At 41.6% G+C, this 26,717-nt stretch overlaps 1 protein-coding gene across 1 annotated transcript in view; it reads right to left on the minus strand.

Annotated features, from left to right (window-relative positions):
* Positions 1 to 26,717, minus strand: part of ANKLE2 (ankyrin repeat and LEM domain containing 2) — a 35,754-nt gene continuing 9,037 nt past the window's right edge. Inside the window, 18 exon segments of the mRNA XM_029057744.2 lie at positions 1 to 3,565; positions 5,350 to 5,497; positions 5,619 to 5,655; positions 6,383 to 6,517; positions 8,497 to 8,670; positions 8,672 to 8,730; positions 9,758 to 9,951; positions 11,338 to 11,427; positions 12,272 to 12,352; positions 12,354 to 12,421; positions 12,423 to 12,452; positions 12,454 to 12,467; positions 13,811 to 13,877; positions 14,979 to 15,101; positions 19,828 to 20,016; positions 21,408 to 21,601; positions 23,375 to 23,569; positions 24,931 to 25,413. Coding sequence (XP_028913577.1) covers positions 3,319 to 3,565; positions 5,350 to 5,497; positions 5,619 to 5,655; positions 6,383 to 6,517; positions 8,497 to 8,670; positions 8,672 to 8,730; positions 9,758 to 9,951; positions 11,338 to 11,427; positions 12,272 to 12,352; positions 12,354 to 12,421; positions 12,423 to 12,452; positions 12,454 to 12,467; positions 13,811 to 13,877; positions 14,979 to 15,101; positions 19,828 to 20,016; positions 21,408 to 21,601; positions 23,375 to 23,569; positions 24,931 to 25,413 — 2,528 coding nt within the window. The 3' untranslated portion in view covers positions 1 to 3,318.

Here is a 26,717-nt window from a genome sequence, read left to right on the forward strand (position 1 = left end):
CAAAGTGTTATTTTGCACTTTATTTCACTCCAGCATATTTATTTTACACACAGAACTGAAATAACAAACACTGGCACTTTGGAAGGTCCAGAATACACGATGCATCTTCACCCACAATATGTAATACACCCACACTTGCCCCCAGTTAAGAAAACAAACACCTTCAAATTGTGAAGAGCCAAAGACTGTGGAGAGTGTTTCCTTTAGAATATGGACTCGGTATCATTTAAAGCACATTGTTCCTCAGTTACACAGTGAGCTCTGCTAACCCAACTACGGCTTCTTTACAGAACTGTTTATCCAAATAGTTGGTTTTCCAAAGACAAAACTAAGCAACTTGGCACAGTGTGAAACATTTTCTCTAAGACCTGATCTCCCAAACCCCCTTCCCTTAATCTTCCCCTCGAAACAACTTTGAAAGCTATGGCCTGTCGAGATAAAGTATTTCCCTTGTATAGAACTGTAGAAACTTTTAACATGGAACCTATTGGCCCATCAACTAAACAAACAGCTATTTAACTTTGGGGGAGGGGGGCGGGGAGGCGGTGAAAAACAATGGTGAAACTACTGTGTGTTTTAAACAAATCTGAATTCAATCAGGAATGAATATAAGGGACGCTCAGTTACTAATTAAAATTAAAATGACTATAAGAAAGTTAAACACTTAAAGTACACGGATGCACAGCTAAACCCACCGCCGAGTCTCCAACTGCAGTTTTTCCTTTTCAAGATCCTGTGTGTTCTGCTGCCACAGAGTATATTCTCCTGTAAAGCACCCATTTCTCAGAAATCATATTACATATCAATTTCTATGTCTCACAAAAATAATTAGATACCTAAATACCCTATTTTATAAAATATGTGGTCAGAGGTTTCTGTTTATGCCAGAAATATGCTTATAGAAAATAGAGCGCTACAAGTTAAAAAGGGACAAGAAAATAGCATATGAATATTAGTCGATGATCTTCGATGTGTTTTTAAAACTGCCTAAGATATTGCTTAAAAAGCGCCTTTGTATGTATGCAACATAATGGAGAAGGAACTTTGTATTTTGATTTTTATCTGCCAGGAATTTAAAACCAAAAGGAATGGAGTTTTATGCCATGCAGTGAACTTTTGGACACTTAGTGAATAATGGCATCTCTTGAGCTAAGGTTTTGAGCAGCTATTTTTTTTTTTTTTACAGACATATAAACAGAAGTAAAGGTCCAATATGCCAAAAAAATAGAAGACCTTTTAAATGTACTAAGCATAGCTGTTTGAAAAAACACTAGCAGGTGACCAAGAAGAAAAATAACGGCTGTCAGTTTTATTTCAATCTGAATGAGAAAAATTAAACTTTAAGTACCGAATATCACGTTAGAATATCCGTTACTTCAGCGGAGCTAAGGGAGGAGTAATATTATTGCGAATTAATGCCAATGTTTAGACTCTTATTTAGAATGTTGTTTGGTAAGAATATGTTCATGACTTCTACCCATTCTAACGTCCACATCAACTAGAACAGAACCAAACACTAACAACTGTAATATTCTTTTGAACTTTGAAGCCTAAGGCTAGATTCTAGCGTTCGGATCTGGCCCTAACCACCGTGCCCGCAGGAAGAATATCCTTTCGCATATGTATCTATTAAAAACAATTGTCAAAAAGGAACACTCAGGTTTCATTACACACATAAGTTGCCTCAACACTCTTAAAAAGCAAGATTAAAAAAAAAATTTTATATTACAAAAGGCACTATTAAGCTTGCCAAAGCATTAAGTGCAGTTTGGGAGTTTGTACCGAATGCTGAATATATTCAGAAGAGAGTACAGTTTGGGTATGTAACAATTATTTACTCTACAGTGTGTACACCTGGGTCGGATCGCTGAAAGCCAGACTTTTACCTCTCCTCGCTGCCGTTAAAACTGGCTGCATTTTCTTCCTACTCACGTCCCTCTGCTGCTCCCACACTTTACAGAGGGTGTCATCAGCTAACACGTTTCACTGAAAATGCTTCGATAGCCAAAATAAATGCCATTTAGTTCATTACTCAGTTGATGGTGGCGAGGGAAGCAGGTTCTGAATATCTGATTGGCATCAGCTGGGTAGTCTACTGAAAGTGTTCTAAGAGTCCCAGACGGATGCACACGTTAGGTAATGGAGTCATTTTTCTCAGCAGTACTGCAAACTGCCAGATCTCCAAATTGGGGGGCAGGGGGATGCATGTCGTAGCCTTCCTGTCTTTGCCTGCACTGCTCAGAGTGCAGAAACAATTCTCTATGTCATAACACGGAATACTCTGCAAATTAAAGAACAGGACCCGGCAACAGACTCCCCCTTACAAGCTGATTCTCATCTCAATCTCTATCCAGCCTTTTAATAGAGTTTCCACTCAAAGGAAAGGTTAGAGAATCCACGAACATCTCCATAATGCACCATGCTAACCTGGACCGGGGAAATTCAATAGCTGGTAGTCTTACAAGAGTCTTAAACGTATATCCCTAGAGTGTTTTGTGAGGCAATCTGTCATTCCTACCGCCTGGGAAGGACTTCTGTGGAAAGAGCTCAGGGTTTTTCATCTTCAAATCAACACCTCGAATTGTCTCTAATGTCTTTAAAGTTGCCGATGCTTGCAAGATTCTGAGCTGGGAAGCGATCTAAAAAGATTTTCATGTATTTGTCCTCCCTCTCCGCTTCTCCTTCCTACCTAATTAGTTATCTGTTAACCTACAAAAAGGGCTTTCCCATCACATAACTATAAAACTGTAACCAAAATGTTGCAAACAACCAAATTTCATCTTTGTTTGGGGGTGGGAGGGTCCCCCCCAACCGCTGCCAAACCCCCTCAGCAATTAGAATCACTGTAGCAGGCCAAAACATATGCCACGGTCTCCACATTGATCTCAATCACCCCAGTGAATTCAACAACTGACAAACCCACCCTCAAGGATGAACTAGTTCGGTTTCAGTCTGCTTTTCTATCATAAAGATCCTCATACTCAATCAAGAATTGTTTGTGGTTTTTTTTTTTTTTCAAAAGAGTGTATGTACCAAGGCTGCTTTACCATTACAAGCACTAGATAATTAAGATTTAACGGTGTTCAACTGCAATAACGTCTCACAAGTCACCACGGATCTAATCGGGTTACCGGATCAACATATATTCACAGTTTCTGTTTATAACTGTATATTTGTCCTCATCAAACGAGGATGAATAAATAGTCGGAATACACTTTGTCCTGTATTATTTTAGCCACGTAAATTCCCTCCCTTTCCTGTTTTAAAAAAAGCAAAAGTGAACATCGAGTTGACGCCCCCCGAAGATGCGAGTCCACTCTAGAGGGCGGACGGTTCCGAAAGGTGACCTAACTTTAAAAGCAGGAGGTGGCTGGCATAGGCTGGGCTATACCGTCCGGGGCTCCCCAAACTAGGGGAAAAGGAAGAGGAGGAGGAGCTGCCGTATTTCCCCGGGCTGCCCGTTACTGGACTCTGCCTTCCGGGACTGGGACAGGTTGAGCCGTGAGGTGACCCCAGAGCCGAAGCCTGGAACTTGAGCTTTCCCTTCAGCACGGGACTCGGCCAACTACGGGAAAAACGAGAGAGTAGTGTTAGAGCAGTTATTCGTTTAAAAATCGGAGTGGTTGGGAAAAGGTTGAGGAGGGATGGCGGGTGGGGGGAGAAAGCCTGAGGTAACTCTGAACTCCTGACAGCGGTACGAACAGTTTCAGCAGTCGATACATCACATCGCCAGTGTTGCTCAGCCTGGAAATCTTAGTTCGGGAGTTGGAAGCGCAGGGTTGCTAATTTTCCACTTGTTCAAAAAGGAGTTCTGGGGAATTTCCCCAAACCTGTAGAGAGCTGTGAGGAGCAAGCCTACTTTGCCAGGAACATGTGCTGAAGCCTTGGGTGGCCCTGCCCCTCCCATATCATCTGAGGCCTCCGGTTATCTCCCAGCCGGTTGCCCACCGATACTCATCCTCTCAATCTACCTGCAGAGGAGCTGGTTGCTGGGGCAAATCGAGTGAACCTTTCCATGCCCCCAATTCCCTATCACTGCCACCACCACACTATTTAGCTCCTCCATCTCCCTTCATCCACGGCCCACTCCACGGATTGGGAGCCAAGCACTTCAAAAATCAACCACAGCCTCTTAAAGTTTTTCTAAAATTTCAAGTGGCTTTGGCTAATTTTTTTGAAGTGCAGAGATGAGCATTTGACAACTATGTCTAGCTCAGGCAGCAGCGGCCAGTGACTGCTGCTTCAGAGCCAAGAGTTCACCAGGCAAAGCACCTTGGCAAATGGGAGCCGCGCAGGCTTCCGACCTGCACACGACTCCTGCGACGGACGGGGCGCTGATAGATACGAAGAACCTAATTACAAAAATTACAGACCGAATTGTACAGACTGAAAGGAGGGTTTGACTAATACGTTAAATCTGCACGTTTAGCAAGAAAACTCCCGGTACCGAGGAGCTCTCACTGGCCAGATATACCAACCGTCACCTGGTGCCATACTATCAGATGTAATTTAAAAAATTAAAACAATTTTAAAAATGCCACCGGCCAGTACGGATAGCCACTGGACGTGAGCTTGTAAGAATAAATAGCGCAAATGAGACTGTGAGCAGTTTGACTCCCTCTAGTGTTATAATATCCAAATTGCATACAAATCTAGTAATAATTGCAGTATTTGTTAAGCGTTTACTATGTGCCAAGCACTGTTCTAAGTACTGCAGTGGACACAAGCCAATTGGGCTGGACAATCCCTATCCCACGTGGGGCTCATGATCTGAATCCCCATTTTACGCCTGAGGGAACTGAGGCACAGAGAAGTGAAGTGACTCCCCCAAGGTCTTGATGTGGCAGAGCCGGGATTAGAACCCAAATCCTTCTGACGCCCAAGTGCGGGCTCTAACCATTAGGCCACGCCACTTCCCAATTCTACATACTTGTGCAGGCAGCAGTGACCAACCTCCAAGCCTGGACACCAGAGGACTGCACAATGAACCTCTGACTGTGACAGACCACTACGGTGTTTCTGTCCCGCTGCGACCCCTTCCAGACCCATGCGGCAGCAGGCTTGGGACCTTGGCTCGGTCAACGTCTTGGAAAGGGTCTAGGGAGCAGCGAGCTGGTCCTGGGCGAGGTGGTTTCACTGGGTCCACTCTTCACCCTGCAAGCCAGGCCTGGACCTTCCCCGTTCCCTCGAGGCCTGGGGGGTGCTTCACCCACAGTAGTGGTCAGATTTAAAATTCCAAATGCATTTCTGCATTTTATGACATTCTGCCAAATTTGACTACTCAAGAAGCCATGCAACCAACAGCCACCACTGACAGACAGAATTTCTCTCCTGAATCTGCACCAATACCTTTGCCGGGCGGAAGTAGAGTAGGATTGTACCGTTTTCTTCCATTTGTAAGTGACCGGGTATTTCTGAGCGTCAATCTCTACGTGCTCTAAAGCTGCTAAAACATCCCGGTCCAACTTGGAAGGCTCGTCTCTGAAACATAAATAGACTGAATGAAAACAAAATATGACAAGCTCACAAGCTGTTGTTATTAATTAGCATGAAAATGGGATTATTTTTGGTTTAAAGCCCACCTTTTTTTTTATTTTTCTATTTTTAAACAAGCTCACAGTTGAAGGTTACAGGCAAAAGATGGTCTATAATTAACTGCAGGGCATAACAAGAGGCAATATTTCAGTGACTAAATCCAACATCAAGGACTCCAAATGGCTGAGCCAGCAACAAAGCAGCAGTACCAGCCCCACCTGGAGAGTCATTTGGGCACCATGAGAGGGATGATTTCCCCCCAGCAAGCCCAATAAGATTGACGAAGTGTTTTATATTAAGGTCGCCTGGGTACTAAGGTGCTACCTCAGAGCTATAGTCATCTTTCTTTACAGCCAATGAAGACTACTTGACACTTTTAGGTCCCAGTAAGATAAATAACAATGTCGGCTTCCAGCAAACTGATGATAATGACAATAATGGCATTTGTAGATACTACATGCCAGGCACTCTGCTAAGTGCTGGGGAAGACCCAAACTATGAGATCAGACATGGTTCCTGTTCCACAAGGCATTCTCAGTTTAAAGAGGAAGAACAGGAATTGAAACTCTATTTTACAGATGGAGAAACTGAGGTACAGACAAGTTAAGTGACTTGCCCAAGGTCACACAGCAGGCACGTGGCAGAGCTGTGATTAGAACTAGGCCACGCTGTTTTACCCATCACTGCTGCCATGCTGATCTGTCAAGTCTTCTACTTTTCTTTCTTTAATTCAGAATTCAAGAGAAACTAAAATTCCTATCCAGTAGAGCCTCATTTATTCAGACCCCACTAATCCAGGATTCATAATAATTTTGATGTGGTACGTGTCCCCTTCTTGCTCCCTTACCTTATCTATTACTTCCAAAGGAACTCTAAAATAAGTTTTGATCCACCCTATGGTTAACAAAACTTCCAAGCCATATGGGCTGTAGGAGAAACCGCAGAGGCAGCTGGATTCAGCCAAGGAAAATATTCCACTGCCCTACAGATTTAAAAAAGTAAAGAGGCAGATAATAGCGGCTCTAGGAAGATGATATAATAATAATTATAACGGTAACTATTAAGCACTTGCTATGTACAAGGAACTGTACATAACCACAGTATTCTAATTTAGCAGCAGAAAAAATACACTTCTATATTTCTGACTTGACTTATTCAGATTAGACTCCCTGAGTTTAAGAGTTTAATTCACTGAGATTATTCTGCTGCTAGAGCTCCTTTCATTTCCTTCCCTTCTTCAAAACTACCAAAAACCAATCTCCTCCGGAAAAACTTTCTCAGCTGATCTACACAAGACCAATCACTCCTACCACTACTGCAATCGCAGCCCTTGGACACCTCTGAATATATCAAAACCACAGGAATATTGTGGAGACAAAAATACCAATAGATTCAAGAAAGGTTTTGTAAACTCTTGGACGATAGTCCTCTGACAGATCAAGATGGGAGAAACGTTAGGGAGATTAGAAGATAACCCTTAAGTGGAAGCATGGAAGCAAAGAGGCCAATTTTCACACAGCTGGTCCATGTAAAGTTTAGTGTCAAAGTCAGCGACATAATATGGGCTGCTTCCGGTCAGGCTCATATTCTGTATGTTTGGAGAGATCACTGTTGGTGAACTAAGGAATGTTTTTCCAAAAGGTTCCTCTCTAGACTGTAAGCTCGTTATGGGCAGGGAATGTGTCTGCTGTTGTATTGTACTCTCCCAAGCACTTAGTATGGTGCTTTGCACATAGTAAGTGCTCAATAAATACAATTGATTGAAAGAATGAACGGATAGAACGCAATCCAATATTGGAAAAAATGATTGTGCACATGTACCAGTCAAGGCACTGGCACAAGGGCTTTCCTGGATGGGGGTACATCAGGAAGATAGCCCCTACACTATCGGAGAGCTGTGTGCACTGTGCTGAAGGAAACACTGGTCTTATCCAATATGTGGCATGATGCTACCCCAGTGTGTAACTTTCTGTGTGTGGATCCCATTGCCCCTGTGGAATATAAAGGTCAAAGAGCAGGAACCATGTCTTCCTTCATGACAACTCCCAGAAACCTAGTCCCAACCTCTGCCTGCAACTCAATTAAAGCTGTTGAATCACTGGACAGTTTTGCCCAGTGGCCCCAAACAGTGGCTTGATTGTGACATTGCCAAGAAACCTGGAAGGGTTCCTGTCATTAATCTTGCGGAGTAGGGGAGGAAAAAATCCTAGTTTACAATACATAACAATTCTACTGGGAAGATTGAGCATCATCTTCTGTTATAATAAAGTCATTTAAGCCAAAAACCAACTGCGTTAAAAATTATTGCAAGGTAGGAAATGAGAACATCCATAGAGTACATCGAGCTGTAAAAAGGCTTGCCTGGAGAGTTCAAGTTAGTGACACATCCATGCGCTAGTTAAATATGGTCCTACCCAAAGATGAATAACTTCTTGTTCTTTCATTGAGAGGGGAGTCCTCAAAGCAGCCTTGAGGAGACTCTTGAGAAAATAAGAGGCACATTCAGACTGCACTTTGGGACTGCTGAGCTGTTGAGACGACGCTCTGGTACACCAGGTGCTGGGAGGACATCTCCATTTCTTGGCGGCAATTTGTTTCCTTCCTGTTTTGGCGTGTCCAGATTTTCCTGGAGCGGGGGGCCTCTGCCAAGAGCTCTCCTCAATTCTGAGCTGAACACTCCTGATCTAACTGGTCCTTGGAAATTTTCACGCGATTTATTCCTGCAGCCAGAATCCTCTCATCTTCGGCTGTTGCGCGAACTTGACTCGATTTCTCCAAGCCGGAAATTCCTCCTGCCCTTGACCTTTTCAAAGTCATCCTCTGAAATTCTTCCATTAAATTGGAGACGGGGGAGGGCAGTTGCTCCTCCCTCCCCGGGGCTGCCGCCTTTCACGGCCGATGATCCTGCATTGGCTACGGGACTGCAGAATCCATTTTTGCTAGAACCACCCCCTTTTCTCATAGTGCCTCCCAGAGTAGCACTGACGTCTCTATAATGCTGGTTTTATGCTCCATGGAAGGATATCTCGCCTCCGAGGCTCCAAAAGCATCAATAGTGGGTTCCTTAGAGGCAACTGGCTGGCTGGTGTTTCGTGCTGCATTTTGTCGATTTTTAATTTCTTCTAAGCTCATGTCCATCATCTTCATCTAGAAACGCTCCAACAGAAATGGAATTGCTACCTTTTTTACCCTTGCCTATAAAAAGAAATGCAAACAGAAGACCTTAGCAGCTCCAGGAATAAAATATTTGAGCAGATGAACAATCAAACAACTGTATTGATTCGATGCCTACTGTTGTTCAGAACAAATACTCCACTACGTATTTTGTAAACTTGTCTTTTTGGTCGTTCTAGCCTTCTTTTAAATATATAAAATCTTTGCTATTTAAAACGTTCTGCATCACCATTTAAACGCGCAAATTTTTAGGCAAAGTCCTCTGAGACCAGGATATCAGGAGAGAATATGTAAATTTATGGTCCACAGCTTCTTCAAAGTCACTGTGCTGATATGTTTGGGGAGGTGGTGGGGGCAGGCGGGAGAATATGATTTCTTTCAAATTGGTACAGTACTATGACCTCATCCATTAAGTACTGGCACTGAGACCCTTCCACCTGCTGCGCTAAACACTATGACTTATTGATTAGACTGTAAGCCCGTCAATGGGCAGGGATTGTCTCTATCTGTTGCTGATTTGTACATTCCAAGCGCTTAGTACAGTGCTCTGCACATAGTAAGCACTCAATAAATACTACTGAATGAATGAATGTTGACATCTGAGAGACAAATAGTGTCAAAAGGCACTAAGTCTCTGCATTTCCTGAAATGAGGAATTTAATCTGACAGCAAAAGAAACACTGAAGTGCATTTTGTTCACAAAGGCAAAGGATTATTTTTCTTTAAATCAAAAATGCTAAATGATGAGATGGTCAATCAATGGTATTTATCGAGCGCTTACTGTGTGCAAAGTCAATGTACTAAGCGCTTAGGAAAACCGAATACAGAGTGGTAGACATTCCCGGCCCACAACGAGCTAGAGCTAAGTGACTTGCCCAAGTCACACAACTGACAAGTGGCAGAGTGACTCCCAAGCTCCTGCTCTTTTGGCTAAGCCACTCTGCTGCTCGGAATTAAGTCATTTGTTGGTTTAATCTGTATCAGGTGAATCAATATCTGGTCGTTTTTATGCAGGATCACAACTGTATTTAACCTAGTCTTTCCTTACCTGAAGAATGTGAAGTTTTATATCTGTTACGGGTTTCATTTTCTCCCGTTTCCTGCTGAGCCTTTTTGCTCATTTCCTGCTGACCAAGGTACTCCTCTAGTTGTCGTAGCCCCTCCTGGGAAGACAGATCAACAAAACAGCCCAGAAATTCCCAGTATTCAACCCACGGGAACCCCAGCTCATGAGCTAACTCCCTGTAATAAATAAAATAAAATGAATCATTTGTGAAAGCAGAATCAATTATTAAATGACGGGTGACAACACAAGTTTACTAAACACAGACAATCAAAAAGGTACAACCAAACTATAATTCCAAACCAACATTTGTAGCTAAATGGTGCCTAGATTTCATCCTAAATATAAGAACAAATAACAGTTTGAATTGAAAAAGCTCTTTGCCTGCTAAAAGTTTAAAGCAGTTTGCAATGAACTCATCTGGTGAGTCAAATATACAAGCAAAAAGAACAACTTCTAAGAGTGCTAATTTTGCAAAATTCCTCCTGCAAATGAGTTTTTGCCTGCCTCCCTCACTCCAGGGGCTTCCTATGGCACCCTAATACAGGCTTACAGCTCTGTCCTATTAGCAGTCATAGGTTCTGAACAGTTCTGTGACTAGTCATTTGTGCTTCCACGTTTAGCGCGTCTCCTTTTCAGATTGCCATGTACTCCACGGCTGAGACCAGATTTTCTATTTCCTGTGCAATTTCCCATACTTTCCAAATTTCCCAGTGCTCAGGATGAAAAAGACTGAGAACACAGCAGGGCAGTAAAGACTTCTATCAGTCAATCAATCCATCGTATTTACTGAGCACTTACTATGTGCAAAACACTGTACTAAGCGATGTAACAGAGCTCTGTGCCCACAAGTTTAGCCTAGAGGCGGATTTACTCACAAACACATTCTGGTTTTGGTGCCTCTTGAAAATAATGTTCAGGGACTTCTCATGAGAGCTCATTATGGGCAGGGACCGTAACTGCTAATTTTGTTCTAGTGTACTCTCCCAAGTGCTTAGTACAGTGCTCTGCACAGTGTAAGTGCTCAATAAATACCATTGATTGAAATGAATTTCTTTTTCCTGTCATTGAATTATTTAGTTAAGAACAGGAATAAGCTTTTCCTTTTCCCTTGCAAATAAACTATACCATCCTGATGACAACATCTTAGGTCACCTTCTGAAGAGTGAAAAAACAAAACCAAATAGGCAATGCTACAACCAAGCCATGCAAAGTGGTGCAAAACCTATAAGAAATTAAGCCAGGTCTTAAGCAAAATTTAAAAATTAATAACAACTAAGAACTTTAGTGGAAAGGGGAAAGCCTCCCTACAGCACTGGAAATGAATTCCTTCACTGATTCCCAAAGTCAACAGATTTTACTAGAAAACTGAAATTACGGTAAAGGCAGTTAAATTTGGACTCTGATTAAAAAGAAAAAAATTCCACACCAGTCAGTGTTTTGAACCAATTTGCAAGGCTGTATATACACTTTACACTGTCATTACGATTGCTGAAACATTATAATTGATCTTTATTGCTTCAAGCTTTACATTGAATTTCTTCATGCTCTTATTCTCTAAATACCTTCCCACTCTTTCAACGCCTCTTTCTGGATCAGATTTCCTGACATCATGAAAGAAACCAGCTCTCTCTCGAGGTGGAGTCTTCCAGCGCCTGTGGAAAATCTTCTGCCTTTGAAAGAAAAAAGAGGGAGGGAAAAACTCTATCACTATTAAAGGTCACCAATGCTCCCACTGACCAAGAAGACTTAAAGGCTGAGTTTCCAAATGAGTTCACAGTCATTTTGGAAATTTATGGGGGAAAACATCAATTTCCAAAATACACATATATATGTGGAACAGACATTTTATATATAGATGGTACATAAATAGGTATTGCATGTCTGATGCCAGGAATATGTCACTTTTGTCTCTAAATGGGGATTAGGACTGTGAGCCCCATGTGGGAAAGGAACCGTATTCAACCTGATTATCTTGAATCTACCCCATTGCTCAGTACAGTGCCTGGCACATAGTAAGCACTTAAATACCACAACACAAATGAAACATAAAACAATAAAACAAGTTCCCAAGCATTTGTGTCAAAGGAGCCCATTCTGAGGCTGGATTTAAGAACATCCTTGTATCTTTTTTTTTTAAGTGGTAACTGTTAAGGGCTTATTACATATCAAGCACTGTTCTCAGTGCTAGGGTGAACACAAATTAATCAAGTTAGACACCGTCCCTGTCCCACATGGGGCTCACACTCCTAATCCCCATTTAACAGATGAGGTAGCTGAGGCCCAGAGAAGTGAACTGCCTTGCCCAAAGTCATACAGCAGACACGTGGCAGAGCCGGAATCAGAACCCAGGTCCTTCTGACTCCCAGGTCCGTGCTCTAACCACTAAGCCATGCTGCTTCTCATGCTGCTTCTCTTAACAGAGAACTGACTGTATTTGCTCTGATTCTAGAAACAGGATCTCCAAAAGATATAGTCACCATTTGCTGAGGGAGATGCTTCCCTGAACTCTTTACCTTAGATGGGCTCATTGGCCCTGCAAAAGCTCGCACGGTCAAGACAGGATCTTTGGGACTACACCAATCGAGAAATAGCTGGATGGAAACTGTCATCTGTCTGATCGAGAGACCACGGTGAACCAATCACGGGAAGAGGAATTGTCTTCTGCTCTCAGAAGTGGGTACATAATAGTGACCTAATGGGAGAGAATTGACAAGTGTATTTCAAATGGTACTTGTAGTGACCATAGAGATTCCCTGCAGTGAGAAATTTGCCCTGGACTTTTCCACAGGCCCAAACCCTCTTTTTTAATTAAAAATTTAAAAATTAAAAATTTAATTAAAAAGAAAATTAAAGTCCACTGTCGGACTATCAAGCTGGGCATCACACTCTGTAACATGAATCTACACCCACTTCCTTCCCTCTAACATCTCCCCACTAAGATGGTTACTACCTCAGTGGACATGCTTTCATGTTTTTTTAATCTGTACTGCTAAATATTCATCTCCAATTGAGGCTTTTTAGTTTTGCTTTTAAATTGAAGTCACAGTAATGTTAACTTCCTCCTATCCCCCTTTCCATAAATACCATACCCATTTAAACCTAATTTGAAGTACCAAGATCTGATTGCCACGGTCACTCTAACTTCTGTTTAATTGATGCAACTTCTACTATCCCCCAATTATTCCTGAAATGCTTTAAAGTCTCTTCTCGGAAAGGGCTCCAACACTACTTAAGTGGAAATAGTCCAGAATATTGTAAGAGTCCAGATTCATTCATTCAATTGTATTTATTGAGCGCTTACTGGAGGAGGAGGTGGGTTCACCGGGGAAATATAGTCTGTGACCAAGAAGTCACCTATGGCTAGACCAGGCTGTGATAAACTATAAAAAAGATTGAGAAAATGACGATTAAATCAAAAGAACTTCAGAACATTTTTAGACATAACTTTAGTACCTACGGTTAGACCCGGCTGAGATCAACTATAAAAAGACTGAGAATAGGAGGAGGAAATCAAAAGAACTTCAGAACAGTTTAGAAGTAGCTTTAGTACATTTTCTGGGCATGTGCTTACTAAGGAACCCATTTAATTAGATAATCCTAACACCAGATAAAGTTACTACTGTTATACAGAGTTCCCAAATAAGACATCACTAAATTTTCAGTATTAATGTAGTTATTCTAATTATGACAAGCCCAGCAGTTGAGCCTAAAATAATGAGTCTGAGCCTGAAATAAAAAAGGTTCCCCTCCTACTCAGGCTGTGAGTAAGCCCTGTGTGGGACAGGGACTGTGTCTGACCTGATTATCTTGCATCTTCCCCAGCACTTAGAACAGTGCTTGACACACAGTAAAGACTTAAATACCACAATTATGATAAAAAGAAAGAGCTGTTTGATTCCTAAGACTGACAAAGGTGAGGTTGGATGATGACAAGAACTTTGTGGATCTGAAGATCTTTAGAACTTAATTCAATGATTTTGCTCATATAGGTATCCATATGTATTTCGGGTTCACAGATCAATTTTACAGACTTGCCTTTTAAATATTCTCTGATTCGCTCCTTCAGTTCCACAGATTTATTTTTGCTTCTTTCACAAATTACCTGTTAGAAAAAATGAGTAATCAGAAGCTCAGAAACTGAGCCTTTTTTTAGGCATGAAATTACATTGGGAAGAAAAAGTTTCTATAACCCTGCCAGTACAGTGTTAAAAGCATATGGAGAGCTATTTCAGTCTTCTCAGTGTTATTCTTTTGCAAACATGCCAGGAAGGGAAAATACTCTTTCTTAAATTCAGACAACAATATCTTATTCAGTTAACAGTCCCCCGAACCACAAGCTGCCCTCCAGAGGGATGAACTATGCTAAAGGAAGTGATATAAATATAAGGCACTGCAGGAACACATTAAAAAAAGGGACAAAGTAAGACGCATCAGAAATGATAACCTGGGTATAACATGTGAAACTGGAGAGGGAGGATGCATGCTAGCCAAAGTGCCATTCTATCAGCAGAAGATCTGGGCACAAGCTGGCCCATCACAACTACTTCAATTCCTTCCCTCCAACTAGGTCACTCTTCCCCTCTCTCCCACTTCCCCGTCTGATCCTGCCACCCCAGACATAGCCAGCCTGTCCCACCACCCTGGCAGAGCCATGAACACACACACTCTTCTCCCTCTCTTTCTCCTTCCTTCCTCTCTCTGACATTCAGGATTCCAAGAGGCTCTAATAGCTCAGGCTCTATTTACCTTCCCCTGGAGATTTTGCTGAGTTAGGTTTGTCCAGTTCTGGCAACCAAGTCACCTCTAGGCTGAATGGCCTGAAGCAATATGGCACCTGTAGACATGGGCATGCAGCCAGGGAAAGAGGTACTTGTGCTTTATATGGTGCTCTGCCCATCAAAAGTGCTCAATAAATACCATGGATTAACTGACTGAGGTGTGTGGAATGGAGGAGTGTGTATTCTGTGGATGGCAGGGGAATGTATTTTACATCTCAGGGCCGATGGAGAGAATAGAGAAGGGAAGTGAAACCGTGAGTCCTCCCAGTTGTGAACCCCGCCCTCCACTTAGCAATTCTTAGCTAATTCACGAGGGAACTGCAGAACACAGAGAAGGACGTTCAGCCTTTGGGTCTCACTTTAAAAGCCAACATTCAGCAAACAACTACGATGCTCCTAAAGGTGTAAATTTTAAACAAACTTACATCTTCTGGTGTTTTCTCATATTTGTTCTTTGGATTTTTTACAATAGCTGGATGTGAAGAAAGCACATTAACCACATCTGCATTACCAAATTTGCATGCAAAATGCAAGGGAGTATCATATCCCTATGGCAGGAGGAAAAAAACACACAGTAAGTACACCTCTCATGTATTTCAAGATAGTATAATTATTAGTTGAAACCATTCTATTATTTGCAGGGTGTGCACTTGAGGAAGCCATAATAATGAAATTGGAGGGGCAGGGAGGAAACACTTTAAAGCTTAAAAATAAGATTCTATATTGTTTATTCTTGATTCAAAGAAACATCTAGTTTCCACTTAAAGGACTAGTTCTATATTGCTTATTAGAAGGGAGTTTGTTACTAACTTAATTTTTGTAGTTTTATTCTCAAATGTTTCTTTCACTATACTTGAATAATTTTCAAGTGCTTAGTACAGTAGTTTGCACACAGTAAGTGATCAATAAATACAGTTGAATGAATTTTCATCCAAGACTTTCTAAGATAAATGAATCTAGCACAACTTCATGGAAGCGGTAAACAATGAAAAGAATCACGCTAAGACACACTAGACGGTAAACTTGTCCTCTAGACTGTAAACTTGTTGCGGGCAGGGAAGGTGTGTACCAACTCTGTTATACTATATTCTCCCAAGTGCTTAGTACAGTGCTCTGCACACAGTAAACACTCAATAAATATGAATGATTGATACACAAAACCAGAGATGACCAGAGATGAGAGGAAATTTGTGCCTGGCAGTCTCAAGTCCTACTGTGAAAAAATCCTGCCAAGCCTTTAGCTTTGGGAAATGACATAGGTGGCCTCACATTTCAGAGTGACTTGAATGGGCTGAAGAATCCTTTTTTGAGTACTGAGGAGGCGAGTCAGAGCAGAGAAATCAGAACTGACAGTAGTTAGAATTAAGTTGATAGCAGTTCACCGTTTACTGCAACAGAAGAGACTGATCCAGGGCTAAGAGTTTATACATTTTTCTAGGTCAAAATGAGGCTTTGCATCATCTTTTGCTTTCATCTTAGTATTCTGTCATTCCCTCACAGCACATGGAGTTGGTTGTGCCTTATAAGCAAACATCAACCTGGCCTAAAATAGAACTAGGCTTGCCACAGGAAAAATAGATGGCTATATCCACTGCTAACAGGCAGACAAAATGCATGCTCTGTATTTAGAGGCTCTACAAGTCCATCCCTCTTATAGACATATCATCAAAAGTGACATCTTTGAATAAGGTAGGACATCATTCACTTAAGCAGTTAAAACCTTTGCAACGCAGCTGAAAACTGCGAGTCAGCTGGTGTGGAATGACCTGCATGGTGCACTGCCAGCAGGAAGGGAGTGTCTCTCTCTTAGCAACAACTTTCTCTGGAAAGAGACTAGGAGGCAAAAGAGAAAACAGCACCAAGTGCTGTAAACATGAAGCACAACACAACAAGGACAACCTTTCTGTGCGCACAAGGTGCTAGGACTGTGAATCCCACATTGGCCTTTTTGGCCACACACCCAAAGGTGAACTCAGCAGTCAGTGGTGTCTTTGGATACAAAGGGCAACTATATTTAATAAAGAATAATTGATAATAATAATAATAATTGTGATGTTTGTTGGACACTTATTACGTGCCAAGCATTGTACTAAGGGCGGGGATAGAAGATAATCAGGTCCCATATGGGGCTCACAGTCTAAGTAGGAGGGCGAACAGGTCTTGAATCCCCATTCTGCAGGTGAGGGAACTGAGGCACAGAGAAGTTAAGGGACTTGTCTAAGGTCACCAAGCAGGCAAGTGGCAAATGCTAACAGGCTGGGGCCAGAATCCGGGGCCTGTGCTCTTTCATTCATTCATTTGATTGTATTTATGAGCACTTACTGTGAGTGTACTAAGTGCTTGGGAAAGCACAATGCAACAATAGACACATTCCCTGCCCACAACATGCTTACAGCCCAGAGCAGGGGACATAGACATCAATACAACTAAATAAATAAATTACAGATTTCCACGAGGCCACTCTGCCTCTCTATCTAAAGACTTATCAATCTGGACTGTAATATTGAATCTGTGTCCAATGCCAAGACTACATAAGGTACTAATGGTACAAAATCAGATGGAGAAAAATGGTGGCTCTGAGGGAATAGGCATGGATGGAGAAGAGAATCAGCTGCAGAGCACTGCCAAAAAAGTTACGGCATGGGCGAGAAGAGACGGGGGAAGAGGAACAGAAGAGCCAGAGAAAGAGGGAAGGAGCAAGCAGAGCTGTAGCCATGGAGTTAAGAAGGAAAAGGCAGAGCACAACAGAGAAAGGGAGAGGGAGAAAATGAAAGGGTAAATTTACCAGGGATTTAACCTCTGTCAATCATGAAGCCTCTGGCCTCTCTTGCTCAGAACAGGGAAGAAAGGGAAGGAATGCAGATGTATATAATAATGTTGGTATTTGTTAAGCGCTTACTATGTGCCGAGCACTGTTCTAAGCGCTGGGGTAGACATAGGGGAATCAGGTTGTCCCACGTGGGGCTCACAGTCTTAATCCCCATTTTACAGATGAGGGAACTGAGGCACGGAGAAGTTAAGTGACTTGCCCACAGTCACACAGCCGACAAGTGGCAGAGCTGGGATTCGAACTCATGAGCCCTGACTCCAAAGCCCGTGCTCTTTCCACTGAGCCATGCTGTATATGAGATTGTCTGTCTGTTTCTCTTCAGCTGAGGCTCTCACAGCCGCAGCATCTCCAGGGCCAACAAGACTAACAAAAAGGAGCCAGAATAGCTGCCATCATATCTGGTCTCTGGAAACGACTTGGCAAAAAGTTCATCAAGGTTCTGAGACTACTTAATGATAACCTTGCTGTCCAGATCAGACACGAGGAATCTGGCTGATCCATTCCCCTTTGCCGGTGGGGTAAAGGAGAGATGCATAATGGGCCTGGGCCTGTTCAATTTATTCTAAGCATTCAGGCTGGAAGATGCACCAAGACACTTGGATGCATTGATTAGAATATGCTTCCGCACTGCTGGAAAGCTCTTCAAAGTTAACAGACATTGAACATCATCCAAAATCCAAAAAACAGTCATCCAAGAACTTTGTGCAGATGACTATGCCCTAGAAGCACACACAACCAGTAAGACACTTGGTTGGCTGACTGAAAATGACTTTGACTTGCCGGACGTTATGGGACGTAGAAAAGTCTAAATAAAACCAAGGTGATGTATCAGCCTGCACCATGAAAATCACACATATAACCAAAAATTTATATTTACAGAGAATCCTGTTACCTACAGAAAACTCTGACCAACAACGAGAGACAAGAAATTAGAAAACCAGATCAAGAAGTCTCTTGTGTGACCTTGGGCAAGTCACTTCACTTCTCAGGGCCTCAGTTCCCTCATCTGTAAAATGGGGATTAAGAGCATGAGCTCCATGTGGGACAGGGACTGTGTCCAACCTGATTAACTTGTATCTACCCCAGCATTTAGAACAGTGCTGGGCATATAGTAAGTGCTTAGCAAGTACCATAATTATTATTAAGGTCAGGACGTACTTTGGGAGACTGTCAGAATGTGATGGTGGTGTGGTACCCGGCCCCAGACCACACTACAGGTCCACGGGGCTGTAGCCCTGTCCAACCTCTGTATTTGTTGCTGAATTGTATATTCTAAGTGCTTAGTACAGTGCTCTGCAAACAGTAAGCGCTCAATAAATACGACTGAATGAAAGGATCACAAACAATTAAGTTCTGGAATGTAGTCAGTCTGGCTTTCACCTCAATACCGCTTCACTAGGTGGAACACTTGAGGAGAATGAACAATAGTAGGATACCCAAACAACAGCTGAATGGAAAGCTGAAACTGGGAAACTGAAAGCCGGGGAGCCCGGGAAGCATTTTAAGCACAGACAAAAATATTGCGTCCTAGCTGGAAACTGGGAGTCAGTGGACGAAGACAGACCGGCACTGGGTACTGCAATCAAGAAAGGAGCAGCTCCTTTTGAGCAAAAGCTTTGTCAACCTCGAGAGAAAAGGAGGCAAAAGAGAAACAGTATGAGGCCCTGCTGACAAACATGACAACAGAATAAGGAACAGTCTTTCTGGGCATCCCATGTGGCTGGGACTGAGGATTCCACATTGCCTTTTCAAGTTACATGGGCAGTCATGGGTGAATTTCACAATCAGTGGGGTCTTCTTCAAAAATGGAAAGCTATATCACATATATCTTATAATACAAATATATTACAATTATTATAACATATAATAATATAAATATATCTTTCCATTTTATATATGATGTAGGTATATATGTATGGTGACTACTGGGGAGGTGATCAAAAAGTAAAGGAAGCAAGAATAAAACAGAAATGAGGCAACACATTAGGACAGTGTCAATTTCCCATCTCCTACAATACATTTAAGAGCATTTCTTAGTCAATAAATTCCTAAAAAAAAAATTCAAGTCCTTGAGAACCATAAATCCCTCTTTCTCACTGACTCTGATAATTCAAAAGAGGTAAGTTTAGAAAATACTTATTTCTTTCCCCGAGAAAGCCATTAGGTTATAAGATGTTTCCCTGTATAACAAAAAATGACGAATGCACGTACATACCCACAAACACTCAAAAGTTGTACTCTGGGAATTAAAAATGTTAAATGCCAAATGTTATGTTAAATGTTAAAAATGCCAAAGCTCTTTCATTGCCTTTCTACAACACAGAAAAAATATTTTAAGCAATACCAATAGATTTGACACCTTTTTTTCCAAGTACTTATGTCTCTGAACATGTTCTCCTTCTGCATCATACTAGTTTAAAGCGATATAATATGGATAAACTCACTGCTTTATCAGGAGTATTAAGATAAAGGTCAACAATATAAAGGATTCGTTTCTTCAGCATAATCTCATCATCATCTGGATACATAAGCCGCATAAACTCAGGATTTTCCAAAATATCTAAAGTCAGCTGGCAAATATGAGGCTGATTCTCTTTGGCAGCAACGTGCATTACATTATACCGGCATCCTTCCTGAAATAAAGCACAACACAAGCCAACTAAATGCTCAAAATTCTCCTCATTCTCCTCAACAAGTGGTTTGGGCGCCTGCTGATAAACCCACCCCCTGCCTTCACTCCTATCTTTCATCCTCAGATCAAGGGGCAGTGGGATTGCTGGTGTTTCTGTTATACTTCTGGGAGAGGGCATATTTATGAAAGCAACTGTGTGCTGCACCTCAAACTAGGAGGTCTGGAAGCTGTAGGGGTATTGTGCCATATCTGCAGCAACTCACAAACCTGGGCTAGAAATACCTGAAAATCCCATGCCCAGCCAGAACTCCAAAATGCACGGAGTTCCTTGATCAATCATTAACACAAAAAGAATAATAATAATTGTGGCATTTGTTGAATGCTATGTGCCAAGCTCGTTGTGGGCAGGGAATGTGTCTGTTTGTTGTTGTTATCATACTCTCCTAAGTGCTTAGTGTAGTGCTTTGACCCAGTAAGCTCTCAATAAATACGAATGAAGAAGAAGCCCTGTACTATGCACTGGGGGAGATAGGAGCTAATTAGGTTACACATGGAGCTCAGAGTCTTTAAGTAGGAGGGAGAACGGATATTGAATCCCCATCCTGCAGATAAGGGAACTGAGGCACAAAGAAGTAAAGTGACTTTCCCAAGGTCATGTGGCAGGTACGTGGCGGAGCCGGCATTAGAAGCTAGGTCCTCTGACTCTCAGGCCCGGGCTTTTTCCATTAGGTCCTGCGCTCCATCATTTATGGGCAGTAGTGAGACCACAGACTTCCACATTTTGTTTTATAGTCACCAGCACTTATTAATCAATCAACTGTATGAATTGAGTGCTTACTGTGTGCACAGCACTGTACTAAGCGCTTGGAAGAGTACAAAATAAGAGTCGGTAGACACATTCCCTGCCCACAACGAGTTGGTGATCACATTTCAAGCAGTACAGTGGAGAAAACAGAATGCATGAAAACAGTGTAAGACAGCAGCTGGACCATGAGGGCCTCACGAACTAAAGTTAATTCTCAGGGATTTGATCCCCAAAAACTACCACCCGACAGGGCAAATCACCAACGATTATCTTCAAACTTAGAGGAAAAAAACCAAGCAGAAAGTCATGGCTGCCCTCTTCTGCTCCCCAGAAATTTACTTAGAAATGGACCAAGACTCACTCAGGAGAAGCACTGCCTCACAGGATCAAATCAGATTTTCAAAATAACTACCCATTGTGTTGTGGAATTTAGCAGCTTAAACATCATTCATTCATTCATTCAATCGTATTTATTGAGCGCTTACCATGTGCTAAGCACTGTACTAAGTGCTTGGAAAGTACAATTCAGCAACAGATACAGTCCCTCCCCATTTATGTCATAGTGAGTTCAACAAAACTTGCTTTACCTGTACTACTGTTGGGTTGTCCCCAGAACCAATTAAATAGCGTGGGTTACTCCAGATAAGTTCCGAAAAGTTAACTTCATCTCCTTTCTCCACGGCTTTTCTAAGTTTGGCAGTGAGGTCCTGTGTTCGGGGACTCTTATAGCTGTTGGCTCGTTCTTTGTTAACCGTTTCTGAGTCAGGGGAACATAAACCATCTGGCAGAAAGAAGCAAATAATTTAGAACTAAATCCAAATGAAAAGGGCAAAGAGTTTACATAATCATAGCTCACATATGACCAAAAAACAAAACAAAATAAAGGAGAGGGAACGAGCGGCTAGGACGAGCACTGCTGAAACAAGACCCAGGGTCATAGTCAACTAGAAGCTGAAGAGTCGGCGGTACTAAGCCTTTATTAAAAACAGTATGATATTCAGCTGTCCTAAACGGGGTATGACATTTTGGAGCTGGGAAGGAATTCTTTCACTATTCTCTGCATTACTTGGACTTTTATTGAATTATTTTCTGGTTTTGGTCACATTTCCAAACGGATATGGAGAAATAAGAGAGTCCAGAGGAAGACTAAATCAATTAAAGTGATGAAAAATAGACTAAATTTGGTAAGGTGTAAGGAGTTGTAGTTTTTTAGCCTAGAGACGAGAAATAGCAATAAATACTACTTCTGCTACTGGATGGACAGATAGGTGGTGGTGTCTCATTTTCAAGTACATACACGGTTTTAAGAGGAAGCTGCTGTCCACTTTCTGGATCATATTTAGAAGTCCAAAATTAGGAAATAAGGAAACCGTTTTTTCTGTCAGGGTGAGAAAATACTAGCATAGGCTACTGAAAAAAGAGTTGCCTAGTGGAAAAAGCCTGGGCCTGGGAGTCAGAGGACCCAGGTTCTAATCCTGGCCTCATCACTCATCTGCTGAGACCTTGGGCAAGCTGTTTAACTTCTCGGTGCCTCAGACACCTCATCTGTAAAATGGGGGTTAAGACTGGGAACCCTATGGAAGACATGAACTGTGTCCAATCTATCTTGTATGTACCCCAGCACTTAGTACAATGTCTGGCACATAGTGAGTGCTTAAAAAAACCCCAATAAAAAAGAAGTTGTGGAACCTCCATTCCTGGCTATTTTAAAACACAAAAAACACCAACCTGTCCTGGATAATACAGGTAATCAAGTGACAGGCTGAAACAGAAAATCCTGGAGGAGTTGCTGCTAATTTATGGTTACCCCTTTAGACTGAAAGCTGGTTGTGGGCAAGGAACGTTTCGGCAAACTCTACTGTACTGTACTCTCCCCAGCACACAGTAAGAACTTAATAAATGCCACTGATGGTGATTCCTGATTCAATCTCTAGAAAAAGAATCAAATTTGTAATCTCTGGACTGTCTAGAATATTATTTCCTTGTGGTCAGGGAACTTGTCTACCAACTCTGTTGTACTGTACTCCCCCCAAGCACTTACTTCAATGCTCTGCCCACAGTAAACATTCAATAAATACCACTGACTAGAAACTGACTGAAAACTGACTGTAAATACCTCTGGACTCTCTCATTTCTCCATATCCTTTTGGAAATGTGACCAAAACCAGAAAATATTCACCAATAGAAGTCCAAGTAATGCAGAGAATAGTGGAAGAATTTCTTCCCAGCTCCGAAATGTCATACCCCGTTTAATACAGCTGAATATCACGCTGCTTTTAATAAAGGCACCGTCAACTCATCATCAGCTTATAGTTGACTGTGACCCTAGGTCTTGTTGCAACAATAAAGAACTAGTTATATTTCCAATGATAGAAACAACTGGAAGCCTGAGAGGAGGATACAGATTTCTTTTCTTCAGCCTCTATAGTACTGAAGTCATGCGAATGGAGAAAGTGTTTGCAGTGTGCCACACAAAATAATTCCAAGTAGTTCTGGGAAAGTTTCAAAACACTGACAAGACTTGAAACTACAGAAAGTATAACTTTTGACTTACCTCTACTAAAGAATGATCCTACTTTCACTGGAGAGGGAGATAAAGGGGTTTTGCTTGGAGATGGGAAATAATCACAAATCCCTTTAGCAAACTTTTCGGCAGCTTCCCTACTGGAGAAGGCCTTAAATCGAGATCCCTTGATCATTTTGACAGCTTGCAGTGCCTCCTTTTTATCCTCATAAACGTGAACCCTATCTGGCTCAGAAAAAAAGTACATTAAAAATTGTGGATCTGTTAACATTTCATCATCTCAGGTTTAGGAAAGTCAAAAAATTAATAATACTGGCCTTCTTTTGTTTGAAATTTTGCTATTTCTATTTTCAAGAAATAAAATCAAAATATCTAGAGTAAAAATTGCTGAATCACATGCAGCACCACTTGTTTTGGAATATTGCTTATTAATAAAACAAACATCAAAATTAAAGGCATGATTTTAAAACTTGAAATGATTTTTCTTAAAAAAAGAACTTCAGGAAACAGTCAACACAATTTCAACCTCTAGCACCAACCTACTCATATTTTGATCTCATTTTTCTTGCCGCTGACCTCTTACCTATGTCCTCCCTCTGGACTAGAACTCCTCTCCTCCAATTCAACAGACCACTACTCTCTCCGCCGGCAAAACCCTATTAAAAATCACATCTCTTCCAAGAGGCCTTCCCCGATTAAGCTCTCTTTCCCCCTACTCCCTCTCCCTTCTGCATCACCTTTCACCTGGATTTGTATCCTCTTAAGCACTTGACATTTATTCTACCCTCAGCCCCATCCCACTTATAAACATATTTGTAATTTATTTTAATGTCTGTTTCCCCCTGTAGACGGTAAACTCCTTGTGAGAAGGGAATACGTCTACCAACTCTGTTGCATTATGCTATCTCAAATGCTTAGTACAGTGCTCTGCACATAGTAAATGCTCAACAAATACCACTGATTGATTGACTGACTGACTCTAAAAATGTGTGCGACCAGTGGATACTGAAACCCTACACAACAAGAACTGCCACAGACAATAGATTCCTTCCACAGTCCTCTTAGGTATGAATGCAAGAATGAAGAATCATTTTGAGAGGTGGGGGATTCCAATTTAGAAGGTAGAAAGTACTTCTTGCAAAATATGCTCTAACCTTTCAAGAAATGACAATACTTAGAGTGGGTTAAATATTTCAGAATTTAAATGTCATTTTCCTTATCGACTCATTTGTTAGGATTTAAATCATTTATTAAACTTAATTCCTAGCTGCAAACAAACATTAAAGCTGCTTACAACAATAGAGGGTTGTCACCTTGGCTGAAAAAAAGATTCGAGCATTTAATAAAAGATTTTGGTGTTATTTTTAAAGATAGGTTCAGGCACCCTAAGCGAGCTCAACTCAAGACATTTCAGTTATGTGAAGAAGTAACAATAAATTCTGGTAAAAGGGACATATACCATTTTAACAGAATATAAATAACTAAAGAAAATATCATCAGGATTTTTTTTTTTCCAAACTCGATTGATTCCAAAAAGCAATGATTATTCTGGTCACAAAAATATAGTCACGTGGAAAATAAATTACCATTTCTTGCCATAACGTCATCATAAACCGGACATACTCCATAGAATAAAGGAGGATCCTTAGCTAGCACTGGGCCTTCTTTTAGTGAGTCAATTTTATCTGTACCGCTGAAGGCTGCTGAACAGGTCTTATGCATTAAAGCTTCCTCTTCTGGGGGATTCAAGCCCATGTTATAGCCAAAATCTCCCTCTTCAGAAAAAAGGGGAGGCTTGCTTTGGTTCATCACAGTAGATCTCAAAAACAGTTGGGTTTCTGGCTGGCTACCAGCAGAAGCAGTGTTTTCTGCAGCTTCGTCAGGGGAAATTGAAGCGTGAGCCACCAGTCCTTGTTCTATCAAAGTCTGGGCCAGTTTTTTTTCAAAAATGAACCTCGTAGTTGATGTAATAGGTCCACATTTCAGACCAGCTTTGACGATCTCTTTCCTAAGATCATCCGGACTCAGCTGTTTCAGTTGGGCCAAAATAGCATCCATTGTTTTTTCACCTAGACACAAGAAAACACAAATTATGAAGTGGAATTTCTGTCACTGTGAACACTCCTTTTCATTCATTCATTTGTATTTATTGTGCGCTCACTGTGTGCAGAGCACTGTACTAACCACTAGCAATAAAGACAGACAATCCCTGCCCACACCGGGTTTATAGTCTGGGGGGGGGGGGGGGTGCAAACCTCAAAACAAAGAAACAGGCATCAATATAAATAGAATTCTCAACATATACATATATACATAAGTGTGTGGGGTGGGGACAGAGGGAAAGAGCTAAGGGAGCAGTGACGCGGGAGGGGAGAAGAAGCTGAGGAAAAGGGCGGCTTCGTCTGGAAAGGCCTCTTGGAGGAGGTACACCTTCTGAAGGGCTTTGAAGGGGGAAGAGTGATTGTTTTCTCTCATCCTCAGCCCCTCACTAGCAGCCATGATGTTCTTATTACTGTTATGGGGAAAAAACACTTATAAAAATCACCACACTATGAGTTTAAATGGAAGGGAAATTGTTTTTCCAGAACAGACTGAAAATGTATTAGAAGCCATAGGATTTTTTCAATGATAGCTTTCCCACATTCTTCAAAAGCAACAAAGGAGTACATTCATTAGAATCAATTTGACTTTTTAAAATATAACAAGAGCGTTTTGATCTTGAATTATTTGCCTGCCCAGAGATCAATTATTTCCTCCTTAGCAGTTACGGTAAGTTTGCCAAGTCTGATTTTTAGCATCAGTGGACAAAAATAAGAGTAAGGAAAATGAGGTCAATTTACGTAAATGTAATATATTAAGTATAAATCATGACTTCATGAATATGTCAAGCATCCATTAAGATGTTAATTTTGTATCTTCACAGGTAGGCAGGCCTCCACACTGGAGTTAAGGCAAAAAGCACTTAGACCATTTCTAAATCTGCACCTTGTTTCAGCTGTACAACACATTCGTTTCAACTTCAGAACACTGGCAAGCTGCACTCTCTCAGGACCAGGTCATCCATGCTACTGGAAGCTGCCGTCCTTAAGGACCTTCTAGATCAATTTATTGAGTGCTTGGGAGAGTACAACATGACACTATAACAGATACATTCCCCATCCACAATGAACTTGCAGTCTAGAGGGGGAGACAGTCATGAATATAAATAAATTACAAATATGTACGTAAGTCCTGTGAGGGGAGGCGGGGAGTGGTGAGTAAAGGGGTGGTGGGGTTCAAAGTTCAGTTCTCGGTCCCCTTCTATTCTCCATTACATTCATTCCCTTGGTGAACTCATTTGCTCCCATGGCTTCAACTACATCTCTAGGCAGAT

The sequence above is a fragment of the Ornithorhynchus anatinus genome, chromosome 2, assembly GCF_004115215.2.
Source record: "Ornithorhynchus anatinus isolate Pmale09 chromosome 2, mOrnAna1.pri.v4, whole genome shotgun sequence".
In the NCBI taxonomy this organism is placed as follows: Eukaryota; Metazoa; Chordata; class Mammalia; order Monotremata; family Ornithorhynchidae; genus Ornithorhynchus; species Ornithorhynchus anatinus.